General features: G+C 42.6%; 1 protein-coding gene across 1 annotated transcript in view; it reads left to right on the top strand.

Annotated features, from left to right (window-relative positions):
- gli1 (GLI family zinc finger 1) overlaps positions 1–14,823 on the top strand; it is a 61,818-nt gene extending 46,995 nt beyond the window's left edge. Inside the window, exons 3-13 of the mRNA XM_032513933.1 lie at positions 3,541–3,773; positions 4,531–4,632; positions 4,722–4,920; positions 5,509–5,677; positions 5,875–5,982; positions 7,314–7,454; positions 7,577–7,726; positions 7,845–8,009; positions 8,725–8,967; positions 9,136–9,439; positions 9,686–14,823. Coding sequence (XP_032369824.1) covers positions 3,541–3,773; positions 4,531–4,632; positions 4,722–4,920; positions 5,509–5,677; positions 5,875–5,982; positions 7,314–7,454; positions 7,577–7,726; positions 7,845–8,009; positions 8,725–8,967; positions 9,136–9,439; positions 9,686–12,258 — 4,387 coding nt within the window. The 3' untranslated portion in view covers positions 12,259–14,823. The remainder of the gene's footprint in view (positions 1–3,540; positions 3,774–4,530; positions 4,633–4,721; positions 4,921–5,508; positions 5,678–5,874; positions 5,983–7,313; positions 7,455–7,576; positions 7,727–7,844; positions 8,010–8,724; positions 8,968–9,135; positions 9,440–9,685) is intronic.
- The last annotated feature ends 742 nt before the right edge of the window (positions 14,824–15,565 follow it).

Here is a 15,565-nt window from a genome sequence, read left to right as displayed (position 1 = left end):
TTAGCACCCAACAGGCTTAAACAGGGCAAGTTTTAAACATGTTTTTAGCCTCTAGACATGTTCAAAATGTCATTACATGTGCCTACCCATGTGAAGCGATTTCTTCCAAGTGAACACAGCGAATCTTACTGCTGTAGATGTTAAAGAAATGCATGAAACTTGTGCTAATTCATCTGTGTATTGTTCCTGTAAGCATATTCTTATTTTTGAATATATGTTTGCGTCTCTTTTTGGTGTTGTAGTTTGTAGACGGTCTCAATGCACTCCTTGCAGTATCAACACAGGAACTAAACAGCTGAATTAGCACAACATTTATGCATTTCTTTCACATCTACAGAAGTCAAATTCTCTGTGTTCACTCAGAAGGTATCACTGCACATGGGTAGGCACGTTTAATGACATTTTTAACATGTTTAGAGACTAAAAACATGTTTAAAACTTGCCCTGTTTAAGCCTGTTGGGTGCCAACACTTGCAGGAGGATAATTCTCCTTTAAGTACAGAGCTCAAAGTGATTTCAGGGGGAAGTATGTGTTGACCTCCACCAATGCTGGATGTTTGCGGCAGACACCCATATGGATGTGAGTTTTAAAGAATCTACGACTATATCACCCAATATTCATTTTTATTTTTTTTAAGCAAACAATTTTTTTAAAGGATCCTTAAGAGTTGTGAACAAGAATTATGACCAAGATACAAATGTACTAAGCATCACATTTTACATTTGTAAAACAAAGGACAAACTGTAATAGTGACTATTTCTAAGTTACCACAATTTATTTTTTTCTTAGCAGCCAACAACAATAACGATATATCTGTGAGAACTAATGTCAGTCAGCATATGGGCCTAGCAGATTAACGCAGGCTTACATTATTGACAAACCGTTTATCCATCCTCCCAGCTATCGTCTATTGCATGGGTTGACAGATATGGTTAGCACAATGGTATACAACCTGGCAGGGATGAGCACAGACATTTGGAGGGGCCATTTCTCTACTGGAAAAAAGGCAGCCTCCCCCCTGTACAGCCTTCAAAGATGGATATGTCTCCAAAAGAAACATGATTTTGAACAGGTTCTATAGTATAATGTACCTTTAAGTTAAGAATACCATTGGCCACAGCATCTATCTTTTTCCTTATCACCCTTTTACTGACATGGCCCTTTTATAGGCACACTCACCACTCTCATTATGTAGCCTTCTGAACTTTAGGCTATAATTCTTTTCTTTTAAATTCAAAGTTTATTGAATTAACCAACTGGGATAACAAAATAAGGCGCCTTTTACTTTCACCAACGTCACATCTGATTATTGGTTGAAAACTCATGTAACATATTGACTGTAAACAAGGTATGAGCTAGCATGATTAAAGAGCCCAGACAGCACATCTCTGAGCCTCTCTCTTCTCTACAGAACGCACACTAACGGACATAACGTAGCTACGTTAGCTAAGGCAATGCTGCGTGATGTGATTCAAACGTTACAAGATGAAGCTGCATATTATTCAAAGCCCAAGTGGATTTTTTTGGTTACTATTCACAGGGCATTTGTCATAATCTCCATAAATTAAAAAGCTTAAGTGAAGGCAGAAGGGCTTGGCTTTCCCCTCTTTCATTTGCATTGCTCCGTGTGTAAGACTATAAACAAAGTCATGTGACTGGGAGGCAGAGGGCATCGCTGAGGGCAAGATTGGGTGATATAGTGATTTAATTTAACTTTTGTAATGACTGGCGTATTTTTGTAATAATGCAGCCACCACAGCAAAAAATATTGAAAAAGAAAATTTTAATTAGGCTCTTTCACCAGAGGGGCAGCTAAACCAATCAGGGCAAACGGGCAGTTACCCGGGCAACAATAGCCCACACCTGCGCACGTCCCTGAAACCTGGCAACCTTGCTGTGATGACAAGACTGCGATGACAAGTCAAGCAGTCCTGGCCCAGCATTAACGCTCCCCCTAAAATCACAAATGTAGTTGTTTTCTGTTTCTGCTCAGGTTTGACTTGACTTGACTTAGTAAGTTTGAAGATTTTGGTAGATATATTTTGTAACTTTGGACAGAGGCCGGCTAGCCGTTTCCCCCTGCTGCCTGTCTATATGCTGAGATTGATGAATCTTCTCAGAAATCCCAGAAGTCCCTCTTTTAAAGTTTGGATCATTCTCATTCTAGAGGCTCGGAGACTGTTCCTATTTTAATCACGCAGATATTCCGAGGATGCAGAAGTCTAGGTCTTGCTGCAATTGTTGTGGACACAGCGCTAGCTCAGCCCCACACTCCTCCCCTCCCTCTCTCCCTCCCTCATGCCACCCAGGTTGCGGGTGGACTCTCTCTGACAGCTGCTAATTACAGGCTGACCAGGCCCCGCTGCGCTCTGCATGACTGCCTCGCGCCCCGCTCAGGTTACCCAGAGTGAGGGAGAAACAGAGAGAGATGGAGAGAAAGGTGGCTGGTCGGGACAGAGAAAGACAGAGGAGCAGGAGGAGGAGGAGATAGAAAGTGACGGAGGGGGGGAGAGAGAGAGAAAGAGAGAGAGAGAGAGAGAACAGAAGGGATGAATGGGAGAAAGGAGGAAGAGGTAGAGTCGGGGGGAACCAGCTCTGTGGATTAGAAAGGACAGATTAAGCTCCTGTGTGGAATACACGTTGTGGTGAAAGAATTAAAAAAACTGAAAGGACGACTTAGGAGAAGGTGGATAGATGAAGTCTGCCCCTTTAGGAAAGGAGGGAGAGAGAAAGAGAAAAAGATGAGACGAGAAAAGTTTTCAACTAACCAGTGAGACTAAAGTATGGTCAGAGAAAACATTGAAATTCATGAGAAGGCTGGAAAGTTCCAATGGAGCTTCCCTTCTCTAGTTTGGTAGGGGAAATCCCAGATGAGTAAATTTCCACAGTGTAGACCAACATAAGGGCTATACCCCATCTAGTGGCGAGAACAAGACATCACAAGACATTAGAGCAGAGGTGAGCATCTGGATCTTTTTTTCCCCGAGTACAGTTCCTCAGACAGTACTTCCTTCCAGGATGTCTACTAACTCTAAAAAGGTTAATATAAAAAGGTGGAATTTATAGAAGCTTTACAATTGGCGTAATCTTCTCTTATTTATTCTCTTCTTTTAACTCAAAAGTGACACAGGAAACAGAAATATAATATTCTTTCAATATGTATGAAGTATGTAATGGTTATGTATTAAGTTTTGATAAAAATTTAATTTATTTAATTAATTTCTAATTTATCTCTCATTAATGCCTTACATTTATTCCATTTAGGGTCCCTAATACTCACCTACCACTACTGACCATGTTCCTCCGTAATGCTTTCTACCTCTCTCTTGAACCCTAAAATGTCCATTTTATCACGAAAGTACAATGTTTCAAGCCCAATTTTGCTCTACATAATGTATAGAGAAGGAATTTTAAAGGGAACATTATTGAACTACATTTAACCAATTCTACAGCATGTCTTTTGGAGTTGCCATTTGATTTTTCACATTAGTTTAGATTATTTTCTCATAAACTGTTTTTTTTTGTATATATATCTGCAGCCTAGTCCCATCAGAACAGTCTCCCTACAGCGATGTGTCCTCGCTGCGTGCCCCAATCCTCAATGGCCCCTCCCAGGACTGCCGCGCTATGTATAATCACATGACTACCAGCATGACTCATGGATCAGGCCCAGGACAGGGGATTGGCCACTGCATGGATCAATATATGAGGCCTCCTCAGGCCCCACTGCCACACAGTATGATGGGCCACAGGGGGATGCCGCCCACAGAGGGTGAGTCAGAGTATCTTTTACGTCTCCTTAAATCTTACAGCTGCTACTGATTTGGACATACAGATACCTGAGTCTTTCTGAGTAAGAAACCAAGACTACCCAGATTCTAAGATGTTGTACTGCTGAGATATAACTCTGTCTGTTATATCACAGAAAAACAGCACCTTTAACTAATCTAAATTGAGATAAAAATACACCCTGTAAACATCAAGTGTGTAAAAAGTGAATCTGAGATGCCAGTGGGTTACTGTTGCATTATGTTACCATCCCTTTGTTTCCAATTCTACTTCACCAAGAGGAAGAGTCTAGACTATAAAACCACCCAGGACAGTTAATTGGCTCTCATCCTCACTTGTCATTTCATAAAAGCTAGATTTTACAAGTACCACTTGCTGCTGTACCTACAGTAAAAGTTCAAATTACATGATTGTTGTGTGGCCAACCCCAATTCAAGTAGCTGTCTTTTCTTGTTCAACCAATGAGCTCATTAGATGCACAAGACTGCAGGTCAACATCATGTGTAGTTGAGATTTTAAACATGCACACTGGCTACTATGATTTACGGAACCTATAAACCCATCCTCACTAACTTAAGGTAATTTATGGTCCTGCGTTAAATCGACACCTCAGGCCACTTACGTAGGCTACAGCAAAAGCTCTGCGTAAAGCATAGAAACATAAATCCGCCATAAGAGATGTAAATGTGGATCTTTGCAGTGTTAGGTTTCATGGTTTCTGTCTGTCAATGTCTTAACAGGTGGCAATAGCACCCCCTACTGTAACCAGAACAACATGATGTCCTCACATCACAATTTCTGCCAGATTCAGCCTGGCTCTGATCAGATTGGCTCAGTCGATGGTATGTCAACACTACCCATCCTTTACTTAAATCTTGTCTATAAAAGATTTTGTACCATCAAAGCTAACCCTCCTGCTCCCCTTTTTTAGGCTCGAGGTTCTCCACGCCTCGTTCCATGCTGAAGCTGAGTAAAAAGAGAGCTCTGTCCATCTCTCCTCTGTCTGATGCCAGTGTAGACCTGCAGACAGTGATCCGCACATCACCCAACTCCCTGGTTGCCTTTGTCAACTCTCGCTGCAACCCTAACGGGGCCAGTTCCTATGGCCATCTCTCTGTGAGCTCCATGAGGTCAGATATTTTACTAATCTATGTTAAGCACAAAAATGCATATAAAAGCCAGCAATATCCATATGCATCACCTCAGACTAGTAAGGTCTAATATTCAAGGTAATAGATTTAAAGTACACATTTGCACATTTCCTTTAAAATAGAATATGCAATGTTTACTCTGAGGCTGTAAGTTTGTTGTTAGATTCTATCCTGTCATTAGCATATATGTATTACCTCATATTTATCTTATACTTCCAAACACCAAGTGAGCTAATTACATCCCTAAAGCCACCACAGATGGTTGAAAACAAACGTCAAATGCAGATAAACTGCAATAAAATACACAAGAACAAATCAAAACCTTGGTGAAATTCAACAGTGCTTAATAGCTGCATCCTAGATGTTCAGTTTCAAAACAGTACTTGTGAAGATATACACCTCAAGTCAAATGAGGAAAATTGGCAAAAAAGTAATGGTAACCTACACCTACAGATTTTAATATTTCAGCATCTTGGCCATCTGATATTTTCATTTTGATTAGACCCGTATTGTTAGCTTTTAATCTCCTAAAGTCACCATATTGTTGTTTTCTCTGTTACTCCACAGCCCGTCCCTCGGCTATTCCAGCAATATACACTGCCAATCCAGGCAACAAGGTTCAATGTATGGAGGAGGCGGAGGAACGCCTTTGGGTGGACACACACCAGGTCCCTGCCAAGGTTCCCGCTTACCCCCCCACAATCCTCGGCTTCACGCTCCACCCAAGCATGGACACGTAAGACAGCTCAATCCCTCGCTATACAAAGCTGTCAGAACAATTCAGTATCAGTGCACTCTCTGCTTGGGAGAGGATGGTTGGGAGTTAGGAATAGACAGCTAAAACAGGTCTATGATGGGAAGAATTCAAATGCGTTGTGAATGTGAATAACTGTCAGAAACAAAAGGTGACATGATGTTCATTTTGTTTTGTAGCTAAAAACAGAGCCAGGGCTGGGAGGTATGATGGATGGCATGAATGTGAAGAGCCTGGAGGAGAGGTCAGAGGGAGATGTGGCCAGTCCTTCTTCCACTGGCACTCAGGTACAGAAACAGTCTTATTCTCACTAGAAGTTTTCACCTTCACACATTTCCATTTTAGTTTTTGCATTAGATTTGTCAAAGACAAAGGAATAAAAACACTTGTGGAGTCAAGGAAAGTGAGTGGAGGGTAGCTCAGGGGGATTACCATGGTCACTTGCCAAAGAACATTTAAAACCATTAAGATATTTTCATACATTTTACAATCTATGTTTTTAATATAAAAACTGTTTCCCTGTTAACACCTGAGCGTTAAACCAATACCTCATGCGTAGGCCTACCTCAATTCCCATCCCATAAGGATGCAATGCAAAAGTTCACTACTCCAGTAAATAGGAGGAACTTATACGACATGGCAACGGGAGATATTTCTTGTCCGCTCAGCTCAGCTCATAGAACCACATCCATGCATGCAACCCTTTGGCTCAGCCTCAGCTAAAATCCAAACTTTAGCCAGCTAACGTTATGATAGCAAGATTTAAAGTCCAGAACGTATTGTGTGCGGTTGACAATCAGTATGCAATTTGACAGCATGTTTAACAACAAGACAAGCTAGCTATTAGCCATTGTCCCCAGATATCAAGTCTACTGTCGGTTGCAGCGAGTTGAACAGTGAATGTGATGTGAGATGATGGCTAAACAGGGTTTTAGGTGGAAACAGTGGTGAGGCATCAACTACTTTGCACAGACACAAAACAGACAGAATACCCAATTTCACGTTTCCCACATAGCTAGTTAAGCCACCTACCTGTTCTCAACTTCCTGTTGTAATAATCAATTCACCATTTGCATCAGTTATTGCGTTGTCCCACTGCTTTCATGTGTGGTAATCCTCTCAGAAAGATGCTCAAGATCCTTAAAACTCGTCCTTGACCAGGTACCATCCCATCCAAAAAAGAGAAACGGGAACCAAAAAAGTAAAGGGGTCTTCTCTGATAAGCTAGCTAGCAGTTAGCCACATTTTCTTGGAAAACCACTCCAGGTTAAATTGAATATTTCTCACCAGGATTTTTGGTTTATAACAATATCAGTGTTAAATCTAAAGTTTATCTTTAAGAGGCAGACTAAGGCCAAAGTTAGGCTACTTTCGGCTGCCAGTGCCAACAACTAGTGGCTAATAGTCAATCAAGTCGCAGCTGGGCAACAAGCAATCAGCCTCACCTGGTAGGCAACCAATTTTGGGCATGCATTTTTTGTGTGTTTTTTTTTCACACAAAAATGTAGTAGAATAATGATAAATAACAACAGCAGCCAAAGATTTTTTCATGTCATGCATTAATCCAGAATTATATTCAAAATGACTCAGTACGACTAAAACCACACATTTTCATCAGGACCCCCTCCTGGGTCTACTGGATGGCAGGGATGACTTGGACAAGGAGGATGGGAAGCCTGAACCAGAGGCCATCTATGAAACCAACTGCCACTGGGAGAGCTGCAGCAAGGAATTTGACACACAAGACCAGCTAGTTCATGTAAGAGATGCGTAGATAAACAGATACTGTAGAATGGAGATACACAAAAGCAGGAAAAATTCAGCATTTGTAAAATCTACAATAAACCACTTTGTTTATTAAAGCTTCTCTCTATTTAACAGCATATCAACAATGAGCACATCCATGGAGAAAAGAAGGAGTTTGTGTGTCACTGGCAGGAGTGCTCTCGAGAACAGAGGCCTTTCAAAGCCCAGTACATGCTGGTTGTTCATATGCGCAGACACACAGGAGAGAAGCCACATAAGTGCACTGTGAGTGTACCTTTAGTTTTCATCTATGTAATTTCTTTCTCTCTGTTTCTATCTCTGTTTTTGATTGGCTGTTGTAAGTTGTAGTTTTAGTAAGTAAGTATGTATACTTTTGTTTTAGTTTGAAGGTTGTAATAAGGCCTACTCTCGCCTGGAGAATTTGAAGACCCACCTGCGCTCTCACACCGGAGAAAAACCATACGTGTGTGAACATGAAGGTTGCAACAAGGCCTTCTCCAATGCTTCAGACCGGGCCAAGCATCAGAACCGAACTCACTCCAATGAGGTACTGTTGTATGCACAGTAAATTCATTAGTGGTCTTTGTACATTATTGACAGTAATACTGTAGTCAACCATACTTTATCTTTTAATCCTTGTGTTGTCTTCCACGCAACTTTGTGTTTTTCTGGGTTGAAAACATTTTGTTATTTTTCTACACTTTGACATTTTTGTCAATTTTAGCCAAATTGTTTTTTGTCACTTTTTGTCACTTTTTTTCTTTAAATTATGTTTTAGTCAATTTTTTTTTAAAAATGTTGTCGCTTTTTGCAATGTTTTTTATGATGTTTTTTTTTGTCATTTTTTTCTGATTTCTTTTTTGGGTCACTTTTTCAGCATTTGAAAAAAAAGAATGTTGTTTATTTTATTTTATTTTTTTCATGTGCATTCGTAGTTTTTCCCCAACATTTTTCCCTTTTTTCAATGTTCTTTTTTTATACTTCTGATATAGAAAGTTTTTGCAAATGGGTCAAATAGACCCAAAGACAACAGGAGGATTAAAGGCTACTGAGTCTTGTAGCGAATCACACTAATGCAAATAATGTCAGAAAAATACACTGACACTAGTTTGTATTGGGTCAAGAATGGTAATCGGCTACATATGAGGGACACTTTCAGTAGCAGTAGAGTAAATTTTGGAATGCATGTCAGTTTTGTTATGCAAGACTGTGTACACACAAACATGATTTTCTGTGTTGACAGAAGCTTTACTCTTTCACAGAAACCATATGTATGTAAGATTCCTGGCTGCACTAAGCGGTATACAGATCCAAGCTCTTTGCGTAAACATGTTAAGACTGTGCACGGCCCTGAAGCCCACATAACCAAGAAGCATCGTGGAGACACAGGACCTCGACTCCCTGGTTCAGCTATGACCCCTGGAGGCCAGAGCTCTGAACTACTGCTGGAGAAAGAGGAGACACGCAGGGAGGACTGCAAACTGTTGGCTCCTGAGACTGCTCTGGTGAGTGATGTATTTTAAGTATGGCCTTGCAAGATCCTTCAAAATAAACAAAGCTCCAATGTTAAACAGTAGTTGTTTTCAGCCCATTAGGTACAAATCCCATATACTTTGCATTCCTGCCATTTGAAATAAGTTGTCATGACAATACAGTTATATTACTTCTTTCAGAAATCCCAGCCAAGCCCTGGTGGTCAATCATCATGCAGTAGCGAACGTTCTCCGCTGGGGAGCGCCAATAACAATGACAGTGGGGTGGAGATGAACCTAAATGCAGCTGGCAGTCTGGAGGATCTCACAGCCCTGGAGGATGGAGTTGCAGGTGGAGGAGGGGAGCCAGGAAGTGTAGGAACAATGGGAATGTCAGCACAGGCTTTAAAGAGGCTGGAGAACCTGAAGATTGACAAGCTTAAGCAAATCCGCAGGCCAACCCCTCCTGGCCGCTGTGCTAATAACAAGCTACCTGCACTTTCTGGTATGTTTTTGGATGAAATAATAAATTAATATTCAGAGCTCTGTTTTTGAAACATCCTTAGTTTATATTTGTGAAGTCTGAGTTGTTGCAGAAAATAGAATATTTCAACTGAGATATGAACTAATTGTTACAACATAACTGACCCATGACTGAAGAATTCAGGGATTGTTTTAATGGTGCATCTAAATTAACATTCTTGGCTTGTATTAATGTAGCGGTTTCCTCCTTTTGGATGTTCATTCTCAGGTCCAGGGGAGAATATGGGAATGTGTGCACCTTCTCCGCTCCTCTCTAATCGACGAGTCATGGAGCTGTCCAGTCACGAGTTAGGAGGTGGCACATCCATTGGCTGCTCTTCTAATGACAGGAGAGGAAGTGGCACCAGCAGCCTAAGCTCTGCATATACCGTCAGCCGTCGGTCCTCCATGGTGTCTCCTTACCTGTCCAGTCGGCGCTCAAGTGAGGTCTCACAAATGGGAGGAACGGGAGGGGGAGGGTGTCACCTTCTTGGCCCAGAGCAGAGTGTTGGAGACCCCCTCTCTCCTGAGACCAATCGCAGAGGAGCTCCATGTCTTGGAGGAGGATTGCCAGGTCTTCCAAATTTAACACCCGCCCAGCAATACAGCCTAAAGGCTAAATATGCTGCAGCAACTGGTGGACCACCACCTACTCCTTTACCCAATATGGAGCAGCCAGGTACTCCACGCAGAAGAGGAGGTGTTTTGAGTGAGTACCAGGGGCAGCCTCTGCCTCCCTTCTTGCAACCAGGTGGGCCACGTAGGCATAGTGCCAACACAGAGTATGGCACTGGTGTTATCTACCCTCACCAGGCTCCAGGTAACAACAGCAGGCGAGCCAGTGACCCGGTTCGATCAGTAGCAGATCCACAAGCTCTCCCCAAGCGCTTCAATAGCCTTAATAATGTAGCTATGATGGGCCGAAGGAATGCGCTGCAACACCGTGGCTCTGACACCAGTCTTTCCCGCCACCTGTACTCCCCTCGTCCACCTAGCATTACAGAGAATGTAATGATGGAGGCTATGGGTATGGAGCCGCACCTTGTCCCGATTGATGCCAGGGATCGTTCCATGATGATGCCCCCTGGAGAGAGAAGCTTCATGGGATACCAGCAACAACATCAAACTCTTGGAGGAGTTGGAGGTTCTCTTGGAAACCAACTGTCCCCAAGCCATGACTCTCTGAGCTGCCCAGACCAGGGTTACATACAGGGACACTACCAGAACCAGGGAGGGGAAGTCACTTCCAGGGCTGGTGGAAATCCAATGGGCCAAGCAAGGCCTAGTCACTCAGAGGGCATGTCTAATACACTTCTCCAGCAGGCCGAGTACAGTATGAGCACCTGCCAGCTCAGTCCCTCGGGACCCCATTACCCTAGCATAGGCCAAGGTGGTGATGCTGTAGGCCCATGGAGTGATTCCCATAGCCAAATCCAAACTTCCAACCATGCTCTCCAGAACCAGCGAGGAATGCAGTATTCAGAGACTAGCCTGCAGCATCAACAGACACAAGCCCACTTCAACAATCAGACAACCCTCTACAACAGTCATGACGGAACCCACAAACTCACCATCAAGCCTGAGCAGCAGTTTCACCCTGGGATGGGAGGTGGAAATGCCTGTCAAAGTGCAAAGCTCCAACAGCAACGGATGCTCCTCCAGCAGACTCAGGGTTACCCACAACAGACAGGCCAGGTCCTAATGAGGAACTCTAACAATACCAGTGGTGGCTTTCAAGGGCAGAACCAGAACACCTTCCCCAGTGGAGGGGGCTTGAGCTTGGGCTGTGCTGGCACTGCGCTCTCAGATGGGCAGAGGTCAGAAACCCCCATGATACAGGTGAAGGAGATGATGGTGAGGAACTATGTACAGTCACAGCAAGCTCTCATGTGGGAGCAGCAACAAGAACAGCAACAACAGCAGCTGCAGCAGAGTGGAATAAAACCACCTCCGGCATCTGATAATATGGATATGAGTGCCCAGACAGCAATGATGCAGCCCAGTCCACAGCACCAAAACCATAATCTTTATTCCAGCCAGCCCTATCCATCCTACCCCAACCAGAACCTGGTCATGAGTCCTCCAGCCCACAGCCAAGTGCCCAGCTCTGTGACACCTAAAGACCAGCAGCTGACAGGTCTCCAAGGCTCATGTTATGCCCAGGAGATGGTGGTGCCCAGGCCCCCTCAGGGACGGAAACCTCTCAGTCGCCAGAACAGCCTATCACAGGTAGGAGGCTACCTCGCTAGCCCACCCCAACTCAGCCCTGTCCACTCCACTTCCAGCCCCAGGCGAGCAGTCCGACTTCCTCCAGTTCAGCATCCACAGCACCAGCAAAACGAAATGTTCTCTCCTTCCAATAACAACAACATGTACTATTCGGGCCAGATAAACATGGATATGGACAAACACATGGACGCCCAGAATGGACCTTGTCTCAACCAGCAGCACAGTATGGGGTCCAACCTGGACCCATCAGGTGGTACAAAGCCTGTCCCTATGACTCCCTATCCTGAATCTGGCCCCATCTCCAATGCCTTAGAAAACCTGGACCTGGATAATGCTCGCATAGACTTCACCTCCATCATTGATGATGCTGAGTCTTCCTCATATAGCCCAATCACCAATCCCCTACAAGGTCAGCCTGGGTCTTCCTCCCAGGCCTCATCTCGCCTCACCACCCCTCAGACTTCCATCAGCCTAGCTGCAGGTTCTGGCCTGTCCAACATGGCTGTAGGAGACATGACGTCCATGCTTACCTCTCTGGCTGGGGAGAATAAATACCTGAACACACTGTCTTAGAAGAAGACTGGGGCATCTTTTTTCCAGATGAACAATCAAGTAGAGGCCTTGGCCAGTTCTTAATGTTTTAATTGAGATCCCACATGGAAATGTATGTACTGTAGCCCAGTATCTAGAGGCAGGCCCGCCATATACGGGGGGGGGGGGTCAAAGGGTACAGATGATCCCTGATGATCCCCGCCCGAGGCTCAGGAGGAGTCCATGCCAACGTCTATGGCGCTGGAGGGTGTGAATGAGGGTCCCAATTTGTAACCGTAACCCCGTCCATAATTCCTGGCGACGGGGCTGTCCAGAGGTAACCAGCCGGGGGTTTTAAACACTCAAGTGCTGTTGCTTATACTGATTTTTTCCTGTTACATTGCAAGAAAGTTCAGTTAGAGTAAGATAGACAAAGTTTTGAATGGACCATTTCATGTAATGGATCATAAGTCAGGGCTGTTTTTTTTACATCACCATGAGCCTTTGGATGTAAACCCAACAGCATTAACTTTTATTCAAGCCACGATCAAGAACTGGCTAGGGGACTGTTGCTACTGTATACCCATGATATGTTGTAATATGTTTTGGTTGCAAGTTGAGACTAAGCTACTAATGTGATCCCATCACAGGTTACAAAATTGTAAGAATCCCCACCCAATACCTTAAAACCAAAGGTGCCTGATCAACCTCCCTCACTGTATTGTACCTTCGCTGCCTTGGTACTTGTTTTTTTTGTGCCTTACTGTAAGACACAGATCATTCCGGTCACATGGGGCTCTGGCAACAGTGGAGCAGAGAAGGATGCATGTAAATAAGTTTTAAATAGGCCTACATTTATATATGTTGTGTATATGACAATGAGACAGTGGATAAATCATCCCGTCTTATGATAGACTGCTTGGATTCTGGAGGCCAATATTCAGACAGGAGTTTGTAAGACGGTTGTTTGAAGAGCTGGGTGAAGACTAAAGTTCTGCTTTTAGTGATTGAGAAATTATTTCTCGGTGCTACTAAATATTAATCTGTATTGCTAGGGATTTCTTCTTCTTTTCATGAAAAAAAAAACACTCTTCATTGTGGAATATCAGTATTCCCACACATGCACAAATGCATTCAGAAACACACAGATAGCCTAAACACAGCCACTCAGGACTTGTTGGTGTTTGAATCTTTGGTATTTAGATTCAATGTACTGTATGTTGTAATTGCCTTTCCAGACAGAGAGTTTGCACTCCACATGTTTACTGTAAGTGTTCCAAAAGCAGCTGTGTACTTTTTTTCCAGTGGTGTTTATAATTGCAAAACAGAAAGTTCATTGCTCTTTCTAAGGTACATACATAGGGGATTATGAGTACAGTGCGAATATAATATGTGTGCAACAGTCCCTGCTACATTACTGTCTGATATGCCTTTGCTCAAAATTAACCCGACCAACGACTCGTACATGACTCAGCTGAGGATGACGGCTATTTTAAATGAAACCCGAGTCAGCTGGTCTGTATCTGTAAACAAATCAGTAATAGTTGTCCATGTTTGAGAAACTGAGGTACATTCACATTACAGTGTTGCTGCACTTTGGCTCTAATCCCAAAGAGGAGTTATTTGGAAAATTCTGCATTACTAATTCAGGATAAGGGATCAAGAAGTTGGAATTTGATCAATTGCTACCACTGTAGTAAAATACATATTGTCATGGGTACACTGAGGTACTTTCTCGCGACTTTTAGCTGTTATGGAAGAAGGCTGCAGCTATGGGTAGGTTAACTAATTTTACATTGTGGCATTGCACTGACTACAGCACTGTGTGGAACGGTCTTTGTCTCTTATGACTATTCACATGAACCTCATTTTGATAGCGCTAAAGAATTACCACAGTATTTTTCAAGAACATAGCTGAGCACAGCATGACTCTATGAGGCCACATTAAAGTATTGCTGAAGCATTTTACAAGACTTTTCAGGATAAAATAGTAGCGTCACTTGAAAGTTAACCAAGCATTAGCGGGAATGAACATTTCTTCATTTTGGAAAAAGTGTACAAGCTACCAAAGACACCTTAAATTGACTGACAAAAAGATGCACAAATAGTCTATTTTAACACAGTACTAACACTAGCAATAAGGGCATGAGCATTGATTGATAGTGCTGTTCTTTAGAATGTATGAGATGTTTTGTATAAAATTATCTTTTTATATCAATGAACTTTATGGATGTTGCCTTCTGTGTGCGTTTTTTTTTTATAACTGTCATCCTTCATTCTGACTTTTTTGCTGGCAAAAGAATATCACATTTAGCAACAGAAAGCTAAAATATTAGCATTAACTACAATAGACAGAAGTCAAGTGTTATATTTTGTGTACAATTTTCTACATTTTTATACAAATGTGCTATATTTTACCAGTTTATGAATAAAGATGTTCAGTGAGGTGGATGTAGGTTTGTCAAACTTTTCTTTTCATGTCCGTTGTTTTACACCAATGTGGCTTTGTGTTTTATAAAAACACTGATACTACTCAAATGTTTTAATGAGCCATATCTGCACAATGTGTCCATCAAGGAGGTTTAAAGTAAAGACATGGGTAAAATGTCAGCTCTGCTGGATGACATTTGTTTCTGTGCCTGGTGGATTAATGCAATGACTCCTTTCGTCCAATAGAGTGCAGTACAGCCTGAGAACAAGCACAAATAGCCATATGTACCATTCACCCCATTATTGAAAGTCTATTGAAAAGACATACTGTATCTAAATCATCCTTCCTTTTTTCCTTGTCCTTATTGGACCCCTTGTTATGAATATGATTTAGACCTGCCTGTCACGTCAGCTTATTGTGCGCTGCAGTGATCTGCTAGGCTGCTAAAGTAAGTAAGTTGGGGAGCATTAAAAAACGGTTGCTCTTGATGACATCAGTGCCTGGACAGACTCTCTGTGTTCAGTGGCCACTGGCACTGTCGACCACTGAATGCTGTAAGAAAGAAAAACTACACAAATCTTGCTGGTAAAATATTATCAACATGACATCTCTGTTTTAAAAGGCATCAAATAAGAAGAGAGTGGTGGGAAATCTTGTAGAATATGTGGTAATAAAAAAGTTCATACCCACGCAGACACTGTTTTATATTATGGTACAATGCACCAAGGGTTTCCCAATCGTTTTGGCTTGTGACTCCTAAAAATTAAGTTATCTCTATTTGTGACCTCACGTCACAGGATATAGTGGCGTGGAAGTGAGTTATGACCAGTGCAACCAAAGACTGATTTCCCCTCTCAGATTAAAGCATAAATAGAGCAAGTAAACCTAATTTTGTGTATTTCTTCTCTCTCACCCCTT

Source organism: Etheostoma spectabile, chromosome 4, assembly GCF_008692095.1.
Source record: "Etheostoma spectabile isolate EspeVRDwgs_2016 chromosome 4, UIUC_Espe_1.0, whole genome shotgun sequence".
NCBI classification, from domain to species: Eukaryota; Metazoa; Chordata; class Actinopteri; order Perciformes; family Percidae; genus Etheostoma; species Etheostoma spectabile.
The sequence above is the reverse complement of the archived record's forward strand: the minus strand, read 5'-3'. Positions and strand labels throughout refer to the sequence as shown.